Here is a 19,019-nt window from a genome sequence, read left to right on the forward strand (position 1 = left end):
CGAAACACCCCGGATATCAAACACCTCACCTGGTTCAGATTAATTGATGACTTCTTTGTGATCTGGATCAGGGGTGAGGACATCTTGTCCACAATCCTCCAGAACCTCAACATGTTCTCTCCCATTCACTTCACTTGGTACTACTCAACATAACAACCCCTCTACCTCAATGTTGATCTCCACCTCGAAGATGGCTGAATCAGTACCTCTGACCATATAAAACCTACCAACTGCTAGCAATACCTCCACTTCAACAGCTGTCACCAATTCCATACAAAGAAGTCCCTTCCATACATCCTAGCTGCCCATTGCTGTCGCATCTGTACTGACAAGCAGTTCCTCTTGAAATATACCGAGGGTCTCACTGAGGCCTTTACAAATGGTAATTACCCTCCCAAACTTGTTCAAAAACAGATCTCCTGTTCCTTATGATTCCAGTCACCCACCGCCCCCCAAAGCCCCACTCTCTAGCTGCAGAAGAGCATTCCCCTTATGACTCAGTACCAGCTGGGACCGGAGCAACTGAATTATATTCTTCATCATGGTTTCAACTACCTCTCGTCATGCCATGAAGTGAGAAATGTCCTACCTAATATCCTTCCCACCCCGACCACAGTGGTATTCCACTGCCCACTGAACCTACGCAACATCCTCATCTAACCCTACACAACCCAACCCCCGTTCCCTACCTCTTGCCGCATGGCTAATATTCCTGTAATAGATCTAGACGCAAGATCTATCCCATACATCCTCCCACCACCATCTACTCCAGATCGGTTCAGAAAATCACCTTTCCCATCAAAGGCAGAGGTACCTGTGAATCCAGTCATGTGATCTACAAGCTAAGCTGCACCCACTGCTGCAATCTATGTGGGCATGACAACCAACAAGCTATTTGTCCACATGAATGTCCACTGACAAACTGTGGCTAAGAAACAACTATACCACCCTGTTGCTGAGCACATAGCCCAACACAATGACTGTTTCACAGCCTGTGCCATCTGGATCCTTCCTGCCAACACCAGATTTTCTGAATTGCTCAGGTAGGAACTGTCCCTGCAATATATCCTCCATTCCTGTAACTCCCTTGGCCTCAACATTAATTAACCATTGTCGTTACCCATGTAGCCCCTCCTCTCTTCCCATTCCAGCACTACACAGCCTTCTCTTCCACCACTGCACCCAGTCTTTTAATTTCTCACCTTTTTCTAGAATTTACCCCAAAATTCTTGAAGCACCATCTTCGTCAATAAAAAAAAGGTTCCTTATCCCTAGCCAGAACGCAGCATCCATTATGTTCCTGTGTTGTTGATTGGCTCATGGAATACCCACCAAATGGGCTTACATCAAATTACCCATCTCCGGCTGACACCCTTCCTTCGACAGTGACCTCCATCTGTTCAGATTCTGCCAGTCCTGAGCCCTCAGAACATAGTGCTTCAAAACCATATCAACCAGGTGCAAACCTCCTTGCAATACCTTCTCTCCATCTGTAAAATCTTCCTGCTTCACAATCTCAAATTCCTGGATCCCACAGCACACACTGAAACTCGTGCCCTCCAGGAACTAGAGTATCACGCACAACACCACCTCGTAAAGCTCTCCAACCTGCTAAACTCCTAATCGTGGCTTGGACTACCACTGTCCACCACCTTTGCAACTACCTCCAAACTTCCCCCACATCCCCTCATAGCTGAAAAGCCCTGTCTCATAGTCATACTACATTTATTCCACCTTCCAAACTCTGTCCCACCATCACACAGAACCCAGAACCTAAACAGAATTGAAACACAGTCATGAACCTTTCCGCCAAAAACCTTATCCCTGCAGAAGTATCAGTCCTTTCCAAATGCCTCACCTTTTGCCCCACATCAAAATTCAATCATGCAGGACTCATTAAAAACCTTCTCTCCTTCTCCTGGTCTCTAGAGTGGAAACACGTTTTCGCCACCAGCCCTACCAATCAGACACAACCAAAGACCAATATTGAACCCTACCTGCCTCAGTTCACTCCTCCATCCAACTATCATCCACCTCAGTTGCTCCCAAATCACCCCCTGTCAGCATTCCAGAATTTCTTAACCTGGAACCTTGCCTCACCATCATTCCCCAAATCCCTCAACATTTAAACTGACCTGACAACCACAGAAAGATCTGCAATCCGCCACCTAAAAACAGAATGTGACCTTATAATCCTGCATGCTGACAAAAGCTCCAACACTGTTGTTTGGAACCACAAGGATTACCTGCAGAAGGACTCCGCCACCACCTACAAACCATGCCACAGTGACATCATTCCAGAAATCCAGCAGATCCCCCAGTCTCTCCTCAAATCCATAGGCCCATCCCAGGCCCTCTCCCTGAGTCCATCTCTTTCCTCACCCCTACCATTCCCCCCATTCCTACCTTCTACATGCTTTGTAAAGTCCATAAAGCCAATCACATAGGACCCACCATTGTGACCAGTTACTGTGCCCCCATGTAGAGAATCCCTGCTCTTGTAGGCCAAACCCTTCAGCCTATTTCCTGCAATTTACCCTCCTATATAAAAGATACCAACCATTTCCTCCACTGACTCTCCACAGTTCCTGTTGCTTTACCGCATGGTGCCCTGCTCGTCACTATTAATGCCACCTCTCTTGACACTAGCATCCCTAATCACCATGACCTTATCATTATTGAACACTACCTTTCTCAATGCTCGACAGATTCCAAACCAACAGCTTTGCCTTCTCGCCATTACCAAATATATCCTCACTTACACTTATTTCTCCTTTGAAGGCATTACCTTAAAACAAATCCGAAGTACGGCTATGGCAACCCACATGGCACCAGTCTATGCCAACCTATTTGTGGGCCATCTTGAGGAATCCTTCCTAAACCCCTCACCTTGTTCAGTTTCACTGATGACATCTTTGCAATCTGGATCGAGGGTGATGACACCCTATCCACATTCCTCCAGAACCTCAACAACTTCTCCCCCATTTGCTTCACCTGGTCCTACTCAACTCAACAAGCCACCTTCCTAGTTGTTGACCTCCACCTCAAAGACGGCTACATCAGTGCCTCCATCCATATCAAACCTACTAACCACCAGCAGTACCTCCACTTTGACAGCTGCCACCCATTCTATATCAAGAAGTCCCTTCTATACATCCTAGCTGCCTATGGCCATCGCATCTGTTTACAAATTGTAATTACCCTCCTAACCTCGTACAAAAACAAATCTCCTGTTCCTTATCTTTCCAGTCACCCACCATCTTCCAAAGGCCCACCATCTGGCCACAGAGGAGCATTCCCCTCATGACTCATTACCACCAAGGATTGGGGTAACTGAATTACATTTTCCACCAGGCTTTTGACTACCTCTCTTAGTGCCCTGAAATGTGAAATGTCCTACTCACTATCCTACCCACCCGTCCCACAGTGGTATTCCACAGCCCACCAAACACACAATATTGGGGTGGGAAGAGTAATTCCGCCTTATGCAAGAGACCTTTTTTTGTTTTGTTTTGCCCAGACATGTTTCAGCACATTTTGTACTATCTCAACAAGATGGACTACCTATGGGATCCCCAATCAGTGGCCTCCTAGCTGTCAGATAGAAAAATAAATCTTTGAAAAAATAGTAATACCAAAACACTACAAAATAATATGTTTGTACAGATATGAAGATGACATAATTTAGTTAATAGATGATCAACAGACTCTCATAAAAGAACTTCATGACAACATAAACTCCATCCACCCACAAATACAGTTCACCATTGAAATGCAAACAGATGAAAAACTTAATTTCTTAGATCTCATCATACACGAAAGAAACAACAAACATGAATTCACAATCTACAGAAAACCCACAATCACCAGCACTGTTATTCATATCCAATCCAGTCACCCCATAACTCAAAAGGAATCCAGCTTCAGATATTTACAACACAGACTGAACAAAATAACCATGAACATACACGATGACACACAAGAACTGAACACAATAAAACAAATTCCACAGGAGAATGGGTATGATGCAATGAGAGTAAGCAAAATAAACCACAAAATACAAAAACAACACATAACCATGAAACACACACACAAACAAACACAACACACAACAAATCAACAGACGGTAAGGAACAAATGGCACATAATGACTTACAAAAACAAAGCCACACACAGGGTGGGTAATATACTAAAGAAACAAGGACTTAACGCAGCATACAGAACCAACAACACAACACAAAGCAGACTTGGAAGAATTACCACCATCACTCACAAATACAACCAGTCCGGTATATATAAACTTACTTGCAGCTGCTGTAGGTCTGTATATGTGGGCCAAAAATGCAGGAATTTCAGAACCAGGTACACAGAACACTTCTAAGCACTGAAAAGCAATAGCTTACCCTCAACATTTGCAGACCACCTGATAGCACACAATCACCACCCAACAAATATTGAAACTGATTTACACATCCTTAAAACTAGTAACAGCTTATACCAAAAATTAACTATAGAGGAAAACTATCACATCCAAAAATCAATAGCCAAAGGAAAGAAATTACTCAACAAATACACATCACTGTGCAATAAAACCCTCTTTTCTCACAATAGAAGGACTATATGAATAAACCCCCACTAAAACTAGTCATGAGAAAAAGAAAATTAATTCTTCCTTCCTCCCTCCCTCCCTCCCCCCCCCCCCCCCCCTCTCTCTCTCTCTCTCTCTCTCTCTCTCTCTCTCTCTCTCTCTCTCTCTCTTTGATACACACTCACTCAAAAAAACCAAACACCACAGATGCCAAATACACTTCAAACTCACATGCCTTACCAAGCCAATTGCTCTATGAAACAGATGAATACCACACAGCCACAACAGCACGTAATGGCAGCGAAAACTCTGCCTATGTTTTGATAAATTGGAGAAAGTACAGTGTCAAGTGACCATAGGCCATGAAATCTGCATATTCATTTCCCCAACAACACATGAGATAGCACCACAATATCGAAACCATAAGTTACACACAAAACACATGATATATATTCATTTCCGATTGTAAATGCATTATAAACAGAAAAAGAAAAATTACGTTTTGTTGTTTTGCAGATGAGAAGTTGTAGCTTCTGTAGCAAAATAACTACCAAAATAAATGTCCAGTAGTATCATGTAAGATATGTAAACTAATGCATACATCCACTCTTTTTGCCAATTAGCTATAAACAGAACTTTGACATAATGTTATAAACAACACATAGTGCATCAAGTCATTGATAAATATCTCAACTGTGAACTGTGAACAAATGATGTATAATATTTTACATCAATTATTCATTTACGATTGCAAATATTATATACCAAAAGTTTCACTAAATGTTAATTTGTAACAACAAAAAATAAAAAAGATCCCTCTGAATATAGCACAAAATGTGCTGAAACATGTCTGGGCGAAACAAAACAAAAAAGGTGGAATTCCTCTTCCCATTTCGTAGCAAGCATGCACATAACAACAAGAACTGTAGCACCACAAGATGATTACTACATAATATCATTGTCCACCCGTAAACAACAATTACTCCCAACCTCTTGCCTCATGGCTAATATTCCTGTAATAGGCCTAAATGCAATATGTGTCCCACACATCCTCCCACCACTACCTACTGCAGTCTGGTCACAAACATCATCTATCACACCAAAGATATGACTACTTGTGAATCCAGTCATGTGATTTGCAAGTTAAGCTGCAACCACTTTGCTACAATCTATGTGGGCATGACAGCCAACAAGCTGTCTGTCTGCACGAATAGCCACTGACAAACTGTGCTCAAAAAGTAACGGGACCACCCTGTTGCTGAGCACATGGTCCAACACGACGTTCTTCATTTCAGTGACTGCTTCACAGCCTGTGCCATGTGGATCCTTCCCACCAAAACCAGCTTGTGTTGCACAGGTAGCAGTTGTTCCTGCAGTATATCCTACATTCCTATAATGCTCCTGGCATCAACTTTCGTTAGTCATTGTTCTTGCCCATGTAGCTCCTTCCCTGTTCCCATTCCAGCACTACACAGCCCTCTATCCCACCAAGGAAAGTTGCTCCTCACCATATAGTGGAGACACTGAGTCGCAGATAGGCACAACAAAAAGACTCTCACATTTAAAGCCATCAGCCATTAAGGCCTTCTTCAACAATAGACACACACACACACACACACACACACACACACACACACAGAGTCATGCAACTCACACATACGACTTAGTATGTGAATCAAAACCAAAACATCTCAGAAAATGCCACAAGAGTATGAAGAAAAAGTATTATCTTTCCATCAATTTATTATTTAACAGTGAAAGAAAACCAGAGTGGAACTAAGCCAAATAGCGAATATGGACAAAACTCCTCTGACATTTGATGTGCCGAGTAACAGAACTGTTGTTTTGAAAGGTGCTAAAACTGTAACTATAAAAACAAGGGACTGATGACCTCTGATGTTAAGTCTCATAGTACTTGGAGCCACTTGAGCCATTTATGAAAACAAGTGGACATGAAAAATTGTGCATCACTGTTGTCCTTTCATGCTGGGCTGATTGTACTAAACTTAATCCAGTGATCATTTTCAATCACGATACAATGCCAAAACATTCTAAAATAGTGCCAAGTGTTGGTGTTCATGCACATGACAAGGGTTAGATGGGTGAGACTGGTATGAAATTATTGATTTTACAGAGTGCAAGAGAGAAGGAAAGTTGCTTTATTGAAGAAGAATTGTGTTCTTGTGCTAGATCAATTCAGTAGTCATTTGAAAAATTCCTTGAAAGAGAAATTGAGACAGGGAAATACGGATCTTGCTGTTATTCCAGGAGGACTTACATCACAATTACAACCTCTTCGTGTCTCAATAAATAAACCATTTAAAATATATATATATATATATAAGAGAGAAATGGAACAATTGGATGATGGATGAAAGCCAACATGAATTCACAGCTTTAAAATGACCTACAATCAAGTGTGTCAGTGGATAAAATAGTCATGATGTAGAGTGGGATAAGACATTAAAATAACACTCTCAGAGGCAGTGAAGACCATCTTGTGTATCAAGAGCACAATGATGATGAAGAGGAGGAGGAGGAGGAAGAAGAAGAAGAAGGAAATTAAGATGATGATTTTCAGGGATTTTGAAGCTCATTTCGGTTTTATAAACTAAGAATATTTTTTAGTCTGGCTTTCTACTCTGATAATAAAAATGGTACAAACAATATTCTTTGAAAAAATGTTGAAAATTAAGGTCCTTCTTTTAGTCTGTAGCGTCTTATAGTCCATAAAATATATCATTTGTTTGGTCAACATGGGAACACATTGAAGCCATCTGCTGCAGAGCGACATGTTCAACAATGGGTACTGAATGATGTGCTCCAAAATGTGTACCTGCACCAGCAATATACTGTCATCAGATCACCCACAGATTGCTGCCTATGCTGCTTTACAGAGTGGGTGAGCCGTATGACTTCTACACTCACTGATGTAGTGTAGATATCTGACAAGTTGTTGCCTCATCATGCATTAACTGTTCTTTAACCATTTTCTATAAATGCTCACTACAAAAGCATCCAAACAGCAGACAAACTTCACTGTTTCAGAGATACTGTTGCTCATGCTCACAGTTTGCTCTCAGTCAAAATCACTTATGTCAATGAATTTTCCCATACGTTGGTGACAGCAAGCCCACAACAGGCCAGCTATCTTTAGAGACCACAGCCATTGATGATGTTGGTGGTGTTGCTTTCCTCAGTGTCATGGAGTGTGCACAGCCCATTGCCCTGCTTGGGTCACCTTGTTGATATGCGATGATGGCTATGTGCAGGGTACGAATCACTGTCCTCTGGATGGAGTTGGGCAGTGGCTGGTGCTGTGGCACCAAATCCCTAAAAGAATGCAGTGTCAGCAGTAGAAGGCACAGATGGGAGCTCAGTGGGGCTGTGATGCCATGTTCCACAAATGACTTATTGCTGGTGGCAGGTGCAGCCCAGTCTCATTACCGTGGCTACTGCTGGCAATGCCCAGTAATCTGACTGCCAGCACTGGCATTATGGCAGTATTGCTGGTGTTTGGCAATGAGAAGAGATCCCCTGACTCGAAATTCAGACCTGTCTGGTGTGCATTTGTTTCACTACAATTGGCAGCTAGTCACATCACCCAAGCAGTAGATTTGCCGTGGTGTACTGACATCGCCTCACTGGCTACACAGCTACCGCTGTGTGGTACAATTTTCTGGTGGGCTCTGCTATTCCAGCTTCACAATCCCTTCTCTAGTCTATTATTGTGAGCCACATGTCACCACAATGGTGGCTACTGGCTCACGGCTGTTAATCCAATGTTCCGTGGTGGGTTCCACATTACTTTTGCTAAAGATTTATAATTTTGCCCAAATACTGGATAGCAGCACCACAATCTAATGGATAGCTATGTATACCACAAAACAATTCATAATGGGAGGGCCCTCCTTGGTATAAAGTAGGGCTGAACAAGGTGCATGCACCGGTGCATCGCACAGTGCAGAGTGCAGAAGACGGCTGCGCTATGTTGGCGACGGTGCAGACCCCCCACTCCTCGACTTTGTGCAACAGCGCTGCCTCTCACTTCCTTAGCCTGTGTCGCTCATGCCGCCTGTCTCGACCTGTTTCAAAGCTTTTACCCTGTTGTCTTCATCATTACCAAATACTAATGTACACTAGGTGGAGAGTTTAGTTTGGTGTACAGGTACAAAAGAGATTTATATAAGAACTGTAATGGTAACAATTTTAAATTTGGGTTCAACACAAATGCATCTTCCTATATTCTGTTTATTTTATTTACAATTATGCTACTAAGATCTGGAACAAGTGATTGACTGACAGCAATTCTGAGAGAATTTTTTAAATTACAATTAGAAATACTCGCATGCAATCTAGTTTTTGTACAAGACAAAACAGAAAAAAACCTTTCACGTACACAAGTGGAACAAAACATAGAAATAATCTTCGCTGCTTCTCAGTGTAACTTGGGAAATTCTTCCTTTGGCAAACTCTGGTATAATTGGAGCAAACCTTTTGTATTGTAAAACACATCCTTTTGGTGGACATCGCTTTGCAAATAAATTAGTTCGAAATGTAAATCTGAAGGCACACTTTCAATATCCATAGAAAAAGGTTTCACAAAAACATTGAGAATTGGCTGCAGGTAGGTAATTTCCTGAAACAATAACAAAGCCAATGTTAATAAATGAAAGTAATGTAAGCCGTTGTTTCGAAGTACTAAAATGCGATAGATTTTAATAAACATGTAATATGTACTATTGGTTTTAATGTAATGATACACTTGCATATGTAATGCAATCTCCTTTATTTAGCTGTATGTCATATACCGGCACATTACCTGGAATCGGTCGTTAAACGCATTTCCAAGGGATTGTAGCACCTAGATGTATTTTTGAAAGCATGCTCCTTCCTGCACAGATGCTGTCAAACAAAAACATAGGACCATTTTGATTAGAGTGGTTATAAAAATCAAGCTGTTTTAATAAAGGTACAATTTATATCTCGCTTACCTAGTTCAGGAAAGTGTTGCGTATTTTTCTCTGAAAGGTTGTTTTTGAGGAGCTTCAGTTTATACTGGAAAGCGTTTATTTTGCTGATCATATTGTTGATGAGATTGTTTTCTTTTTGGAGTTTTAGACTTAAATCATTTAGGAGAGCCATAATGTCTGCTAAAAATCCTAAATCAGGGTAATGAAAAAGTGACACCAGACATCCTTTGCTGTCCAAAAACTGAGCCACAGTGTGGCGTAGTTGAAAAATTCAGGAAATTGCTTTCCCTTTTCTCAGCCAGTGCACCTCAGCGTGCTATAGGGAATATCTGGATACTCCTCTTCAAAGGAAATCAAAAATTCTTTGTATTCACAATGAGTGAGTCCATGACAATGAATTTAGTTCACTATACGCACCACTACCTTCATCACATCTCGAATACCGACAACTATCGCACAAAGAACCTCTTGGTGTGCAAAACAATGAATGGAAGGTAAATTCGGCATGTTATGTTTTTTCTGCAGTAGGCCAATAACCCCTTTTGTTTTACCACACATTGCTGGTGCCCTGTCTGTGGTTACGGAAAACAGCTTTTCCCAAGGGAGTCCTATTGCTTCAGCTGCCATTTCAACAGCTGCTAAAATATCCGCCCCTGTAAAAGTGTCCTTCAACGAAATCACATCCAGGAGCTCTTCCGTTACATGTAGGTCATCGCCCATGCCACGCAAAAATATTGCTAACTAAGCTGTGTCGTTAATATCCGTAGACTCATCAAGTGTGATGGAGTATACTACGAAGTTTTCAATTTTGGCTGCCAGTTGTTCATGCAAAATCTCAGTAATGTCGTTGATTCTCTGATGTATTGTCATTCTGGAAAGTGGTATTCTGCTGTACGCGGGAGCTAATGTGGGATTCATTGTCTCTACTACGTCCAACATAATGTTTTTTATTAATGACCTCCCAGCTCTTGCTAAACGTAGAGCAACTTTGTAACTAGCTCTGAGAGTCCTTTCGTAACACCCCTCATCTTCTTCACCCTAAAGTAGAGGAAAAAAGATATGTTATAAATAATGTATGCAAAAACGAAAACTAAGGAATCGAAACAAATGTTATTTCGTTTTGCATGACCTTTAACCAAAATATACATGCTAAAGTACTTGCAACAAACCTCGTTTCTAGACACAGAATTCTCTTCTGCAAGACTTTGCAACTTCTGTAATTCTTCCTCTCTGGCATCCCCTGTTATATCAGTATACTTTTCTGAATGCGATTTGCTGTAGTGCCTTTCAATATACGATTTTCTGACACACGTAATTAGTGTACCGCAGATTAGACATTTGGCTTTATCGTCACAATGCACAAAAAAGTAGGAGAGTTTCCATTCCAGTTTAAATTGACTTTCGGCAACTTTCCCATTTTTTGAGCAGATGGTTCCATTATTCCGGTAATTGTCTTGTGCTTATGTATTCCAATGTTGACTAAGCCATCTGGCAGTGCACAGCGCCGGCCTCACCTAGCAAGCTCAGTTGAGGCGAAGTATGCCGAGTTGAACCGATGCACTGTGCAGGCACTCGCTGCACCTCACTTTGCGCGCGTGCGGTTTTCCATGTTTGTGCGGCCCTGGTATACAGTCACAGTAAAGAAATTTCTTAAGAAAGAGACTACTGCATATAGGTGCAAAACAAAGCATAGGGCTATAGAACTGTGTTTGTCCATCAAGAGAGCAATGCATGAAGACTTCAATGACTAATGTAGTAGAATTTTGTCTCGCGATCTTTCACAAAATCCAAAGAAAGCTGTTAGTGGCATCAAATTTAGTGCCCAGTCACAAAGTAAAAGCAGAAATGTTTAATTCCATCTTGAAATTCTTCCAGTACATTTGTGGCATACAACAAACCAACCAATGCAGCTTCTGTCACAGAGCAAAATTACATTTCTTTGCCATTTATGGGTAATTTTATTTATGAACTGGCAAAACTTTTTCAGAGAGTGGGCTCTCGTATAATATTTTCCACAGCTACCAATCTCCAATTTATGTACATACATAATGAATCACCTAAAAAGAACAACCTTTTGGCATTGGGGGTATATCTTCTGGATTATCACGATTTTAATGTAGGATATGTTGGACAAACAGGCAGAACCTTCAAAATTAGATTGCAAGGACATCTCCTCAATAGATGGGGACAGGTAAAACAGAACTCTGCTTTTGCCCAACACCTTAAGGCCAGTGATCATAGTCCTCCTCAAGTACAAAATCTTAAGATTTTTCATTTTGCGCAAGTGGGTAAGAAGTTAAACATTTTGGAAGAAGTTGCAATATTTAGGTATATGGAGTACAAAGATTTGTCCCTCCTTAATGACCAAATATTTGGCGCTAATCAGGGCGTTTTAGAAGTTATGAAATCAGTGTTATTAATGTAAGCCTGGGGCTCTCGTAATTCTGCCTAATTATGAGGCCTGTTCATCTCTCACCTTATGTCGTCTTGTTAGCCAAGCCATTAGGGGGTTTTGACTCAAATATGATACTTGCAAGTTTGTCTCTTTAAATGTCGATGCATTTGTACACATTTTAATATAGCTATAAAAAGGAAACTGGGAAAAAGTTCACCCACATTACTTCCTTCTTCCACGTTGGTGTGTATCTTTTAAGTGTAATAATTTTACTTGTATTTTCTAAAAAAAAGAGTTTTCTCGTTAGGTAGAAGTTCTAGCTCGTATTGCGTATCTAAGGGGAGGGGGGCTCTTCATCTGAAATTATGGTCTGTATTTTTAATGTTCTCGTTCTAGTGATATATGTTACATAAAATCTGTTTAGGTACTGCATCTGTGTGTTGTATTATACACCCTGTTTTCTCATTTTAAATTTACCACCTTCATTTGTATTTTACTGTGTCAAAATTTTAGGATAAGTTATTGCACAGGTGTTGCTTCTAGCAACTCCATCTTATTAATGTTTTATGTGCATTACATTTATAAAGTTTTAGTGACTATGTATATCTAGTTTACGATCTTCAGTCTTACCAGAGGCTGCGTGTCAGTGCCACCTATTGAGGTGATTCTGTATTAGGTGTCAGTACTAGCACATGACACTGTGGTGCATTATGCTTACTACTTGGGCCCCATCTTATTGTTTTCCTTTAATAACAAAAAAACTGCTAGTGAGCACAGGAAGACCTGACCTTTTGCAGAAATATGTTGTATATCTACCCAACAAAGTTGAGCTTTGCTACACATTCAGTTGAGTCTGAGTCAGTGAATCTGGAATGTAGGAAACCTGTATGGAATGTAATACCTACATCATTTAAAGCATGAAATAAATCACCACAGATGTAGGTTAAGAGGAAGTTTGCAGACATGGTAAAGAATCGTTATGCCGGCCGCGGTGGTCTTGCGGTTCTAGGCGCGCAGTCCGGAACCGTGCGACTGCTATGGTTGCAGGTTCGAATCCTGCCTCGGGCATGGATGTGTGTGATGTCCTTAGGTTAGTTAGGTTTAAGTAGTTCTAGGGGACTAATGACCACAGCAGTTGAGTCCCATAGTGCTCAGAGCCATTTGAACCATTTGAATGAATTGTTAAAAGCAATAAAACTGTTTCCCAACATAGAAGAAACCAATAGCACAATTGTTGCAAAATTTGGGCCACAAACAACAAGTATCCTCAACATATTTGCTTTTAAAGAAAAAGTGATTACATGTACAAATCCAAGTAAAGTGTAAGAATGGGTGAATCATTAGACTCTAGAAAACCTGTTGTAAGTATCAAAGGGAATGCCTATTGATAATAGCAACAGACAACAATGGAAATATAGGTTTTGCATGTATGAAATATGTATTTATATTCTCTGGCTTTCAGTGGAGTAAGGTGAAAATATATACAGGGTGTACATGAAGTCAGGGAAGACTTTTAATTACTTATTGCACAAGAACCAAACATTGTACAGATATTTTAATGTTTTGAGAATTTCCTCGCAAATTCTAGAATCACTTGGCCTTCTGCCACCTTGAACACATGATATTTTAGATGTGAGCGGGAGAAAGGAACCATATCTATTGCATGTCACCTGTCTGTGTGTGCAGGTTTGAAGTTTGTCATACAAAGACGGTAGACACGGCAGTCGAACGGCACCAACAAGTACTTGGTCTGTCCATGGAAGTTGTAATGAAAGCACACGGCAGCACCAAGGAACTTCTGTGTTATTCTGTGCTGTTTTGTAACTGTGACTAAAAATGTTAGTGATGAAAGAACAATTGGGTGAAAAAAGGTTTTTAGTAACTCTTATCTTGGACTTGCTAGAGCCAAGTTGTGTATGATTACTGTATAATAAGAGTTGTGGTTATCAAGCCAACTCTGTTGTAAATGTACCGTAATTGTTTCTATTGTGAGATGACATGGGTGACTTACAAAAAGTAAATTGTTTATGTGAGAAGTGTGAATTTTGTTCTTTGTGGAAGTTCAAACATATTGATAGTTGTTGAAAAGTATTTTTTGAGCACCTTATTATTTCACAAAGAGAGAGAGAGAGAGAGAGAGTCTTAGAGGTTCCTGTGACTAGCGTCATTTGTCGGAAATGAAGTTTGTAGAGATTCCGGAAGCCAGCTATTCATAGAAGAAGATCGGCTGCGCATTCCCAAGTAAGTCAACTCATGTAAGAGATGTGGGGAGTTTGCACAAACACTTCACACACTCTTAGCTGTGAAAAATGTTAAGACTATCATACATATGTCATTTTGAAGAGAAACCCTGAAAGTTTTTCCCATATATACCGCCACAGTGTAGTTTGGTAATTTGCTGATAGTCAGCGCTAGTCGCAAACACGGCGAGTTCAGGTGTGGAGTGAGCTTTGTGTGTGTTGGAGTTTGACAAAAACAAATGTTCTACAGCTGTTCAAGGGATGTTTAGAACCAAGTACGGTAAGAAGCCGCCAACAAGGAAGGCCATTTACCACTGGCACAACAAATTCATTATGACAGGTTGCTCGTTTGTGGCAAAGAGAAGAGAATGTCCCAATGTGAGTTAAGTGAATGTGGGACGGGTGTAGCAAGAATTCAATTACCATATTGTCATCTGACATGTCACTCATGGTTCACATATTGAATGTTTGTAAAAATTACTTTAAGAGTTTCTCTTCAAAATGCAGTATGTATGATATCCATACAATGTTTAGTTCTTATGCAATAAATAATTGAAAGTGTTCCCGGACTTTATGTACACCCTGTACATATTCAAATGTATTTCCTTGTAAACAAGTTATACCTTACATCATTGCATCAGCGTAACTCACCTAGTTTCACTTATATTTCATTATAATTCATGTCTCTTGATAATTTTATAATGCTTTGAATTCAAAATTGGAACAACTCCTTCATTAATTAAGTAGAAAATAATTAAGAATGAACATTATCGGTTAGATGCCTGTGACCCTCTGCTTTCTTACCATTTGAGCACTAGTGTCGCTCCAGCTGTTAAATGGTAACAACGTTCGTACCAGTGACTGTTGTGACTTTATTTATGAGACTGTGATGTTACCATAGGTTCAGCACTACGTATCCCAGTGTCCTTCAGATCCCAAACCCACATCTACTACTCCTTTGAAAGGAAGATATACAAACAAATCTGCCACATAGCCATGAGCACCTGCAAAGCACCCTCCTAATGGGCCATCTAGAGTAGACTCTCCTATTGTCTTAAAATGCCAAACTCGTAGCCTGGTTCAGGGTCAGTGATTATATCTTAATTATCTGGACACAGGCTGAAGACACCCTATCTTCATTCCTTCACAACGTCAACATCTTGTCTCCCATCTACTGTGCTTGGTCCCCCTCAGCCTAGCATACCACCTCCCTAGACGTTGACCCCCTCATCTCTGTTGGCTCCATCCACACTTCTGTCCACAGTAAACCCATGAGCCACCAACAGTACCTGCATTTTGACAGCTGTCAGCCCTTTCACACCAAGAAAAGGGTCTCACCAAGGCCCTCTCAGAGGGACCCTATCCCCCAGACCTAATTGGCAAACAGATCTTCTGTGCCATTTCCCCTCACATTCATAGTTCCCCAACCAGCCTCAAGAACCAGCCACAAAGCAGTGTCCCCTTCATCACCTAGGACTGGAACAACTTAACTGCATCCATCACCAGAGCTTTGATTATCTATCATCATGCCCTGAAGTGAGGAATGTCCTATCCTAGATCCTTCCCACCCCTCCTAAAGTGGCGTTCCATTGCCCGCAGTACCTCCAGAACGTTCTAGTCAATCCCTATGCCACTCTGAAATCCTAACCCCTTGCCAGAAGGATCATATCTCTGTGGAAGACACAGGTGTAAGACCTGCTCAATCCATCCACCCAGCACTTCCTATTCCAGTCCTGTTGCAGATTTGTTCTGCCACATCAGGGGCTGGGCCACCTGTGAAAGCAGCCATGTCATTTACCAGCTCTGCTGCAGTCACTGCACAACTTTTTGTTTTGGCATGACTACCGCCTAGCTGTTCACCAGGATGAAAGTCTACTGCCAAACTGTAGCCAAGAGCAAAGTAGACACCCCCCTCCCCCTGCCCCTGCAGCACAACATGCAGCTAAACATAATGTGCTTGAATTCAGTTGCTGCTTCATTACACGAGCCATCTGGATCCTACTTTCCACCACCAGCTTTTCTGAACTACACAAATGGGAGCTATCCTTAAAAGACATCCTCCGCTCCCATAAGTATCTCAGCCTCAACTTACAGTGACATCCTGTCCCCACGCCATCCAACAAACATTTTCTATCCCCTCTGCCCTATCATCTCCTCCCCATTTTCATCTCTGACCTACTCTGTTTGCCACAATCTGACAACACACCTGCCATCTTTCCTCACTCCTTTCCTTTTTCTCTCCTGTTTTCTTCACCCCTCTCCCCCCACAACCTCCAGAAGCTGCACTTGTTGCCATTCTAGCTGTGCTCACTCTGCCTGACAGTATTCCTCTCTCCCTCCACCTGTGCACTACTATCCCCTCCCTTTCCCTGTCCTCTCCAGTTTGTTGCATGCATCCTACATGATAGCTGCATTCTGTCCTGAGCTGCCAGAGTTGGTGATCTCATGTGTGAGGAGTTCTTACCTTTGTGTATGATTGGTGTGTGTTTCTCTTTTGCTGAAGAAGGCTGTGGCCGAAAGCTTTGTGTAAGTGTCTTTTAATTGTGCCTATCTACAACTTAAAATGTCTTCTTTATGCAAAGTTGCACTCTATCTTTTCCTACATTGTTGATATTCCTACCTGGAGTTTCCACTGTTTAATATTATGAAAAGGATAGATTACTACCCATCATCTAGTGGAAATGTTGAGTTGCAGACAGGAACAACAAAAAGACTGCTAAACAAGCACCTGCTCGTGTCACTATGGTGGCATGTGAAGATGGCTGTGTGCAGGTAACAACCCACTGTTCTCTGGATGGAGTTGGGTGGTGAACCCAGCATCAGGAGTAGCAGGCATGGAAGGCAGGTCTCTGGCTGCGAGGACAGTCCAGCCACGGAAACCAAGACAGTTGTCGTGTGTGTGTGTGAGTTGCATTTTCGTGAATGTGTGTGTATGTGTTTGTTTGTGTGTGTGTGTGTGTGTGTGTGTGTGTGTGTGTGTGTGTGTGTGTGTTGTGTATTTTCCAATTCAGAAGGAGGCTTTGTGGCCAAAAGGTTACTTGTTTAGAAGTTTGTTTGTTGTGCCTGTCTGCAACTCAGTATTTCTACTGTATGGTGAATAGCAATCTATCCTTTTCAATTTTTGACAGTACACTGTAATTGGATACACAAAAAATTTACTCACCAAGTAGTGGCAGGAGAAATGCAAGCTTTTAGAGCCAGTGGCTCCTTTCTCCAGATGGGATGGGAAGGAAAGTCGAATGATCCAATTCTAAACCCATCTCTGGTACTGAGTCTTCCCTAAACAATCTCACATGCAGCTTCAGTTTCATCTTGGTCGATTTGAGTGACTTGTCTACTGTGACAATTACACCACCTCAATTTCACATGAATCTGTCTTTTTTATATGAACTGAAATTACCCCCAGTATTCTCACTGCCATCCCACTAGGTATAACTTCAGGTTTTAACCAGCTTGCTGTACACAGTATTATATGAATTTCACTGCTTTTCAGAAGAACTTCAATCTCTGGCACTTTGTTATGAATGCTTCGGCAATTAACTATTAGGATTTTAATACTCTTGCCTATGGAGGGCATTCCTTTTTATCTTACACTAATACTTCCGGGTCTTCTACAGCTATTATTATCTGGTTTGGCTGAAGAGTCAACTAATCTAGAAAACTCCTTTAGCATCCCACACAGAGTCAGCTACTTGGGTAGCAACTTCTGATGTCTAGTGCAGATTTACAATTTTCTGTAATCTATTCTTTTATCTGCACCTGGAGATCGAAGACATCCTATAAGAATTAGCCCCAAGTGTAAGAGACAAACATTTTTCAATGAGTTTTTTCCATGATGGACACTATTTACTTTGGATTTCAATCTTAAATGCACATTATTTGATGACATTCTCTGCCATAGGTTGCAGTTTCAAGGAAAAACTTCAGGCAAAAGTTAGAGCATCATAATTTGCCTAAATAAAATGAGACATGTATTGCATTCTGAGTGAGAAGATTTTATAATGTTTTGTTTTATTTTTCCAGATTGTTGTTACAAACTCTGGTGATATACCTGGAACGGTTAAATTTATGCCATCATGTTTATCTTTTGGAGGAAAAATCTGTTGTGATCCTAAGAAGCTTCATCTTAATCCAGATGATTACAAAACATTTCTCATCACTTTTAATAGTAATACAGTGGGTAATTTTGAAGAAAATGTAAAATTCCTTATTGAAGAATCACATGAAGTTTTGCAGTTTATGCTCAAGTAAGTTGAGTGCTGCAACATCTGGTTTCAAACATCATGCTTTTTCCAGTTAAGAATACTTAATAATAAATGTGTAGGAACTGCTTATGAAATTTTGTATGTACATTGTTTTTGTTAACTGTAGTATTAATAGGCAGGTGGAAATGAGTGTTAAGCTTTCTTTTAGTCGTTCCCCATTCTTGATCCCTGTTTCACTAAGGATCTATGGAATAAACACTAAATCAAATCATATTTTCTTTTCTATAAAATATATCTTTTTACATAAAATTTTTCTGATGTGTTTTGTATCTGCAAGGATTCCTCCACTTAAATGTTAAGGGATGAATATGTATATAATCTAAAGTCCAAAGCTTTCATAACCAAGTACTGTTTTTTAAAAAGAAAAAGAAGACAGACTTTACTCACTCTGTTCTTATTACAATACTTTCGGTGTGCAAAAGAGTAATATTACATAGATTTCAAATTTTGGGTTGTGTTGAAACTGGAGACATCAGTTCATTCTGCTGCAGAATTATCAGTAGCTTTTTAGTCCTCCAGACTGTTTTAAACTGTATTTAATTAGTAGCTAAACTGTTA

General features: G+C 40.8%; 1 protein-coding gene across 1 annotated transcript in view; it reads left to right on the forward strand.

Annotated features, from left to right (window-relative positions):
* Nucleotides 1-18,447, forward strand: part of LOC126267852 (hydrocephalus-inducing protein-like) — a 54,388-nt gene extending 35,941 nt beyond the window's left edge. The window contains exon 6 of the mRNA XM_049973161.1: nucleotides 18,220-18,447. Within this exon, the coding sequence (XP_049829118.1) occupies nucleotides 18,220-18,447 (228 nt within the window). The remainder of the gene's footprint in view (nucleotides 1-18,219) is intronic.
* The last annotated feature ends 572 nt before the right edge of the window (nucleotides 18,448-19,019 follow it).

The sequence above is a fragment of the Schistocerca gregaria genome, chromosome 4 (assembly GCF_023897955.1).
Source record: "Schistocerca gregaria isolate iqSchGreg1 chromosome 4, iqSchGreg1.2, whole genome shotgun sequence".
Lineage (NCBI taxonomy): Eukaryota > Metazoa > Arthropoda > Insecta > Orthoptera > Acrididae > Schistocerca > Schistocerca gregaria.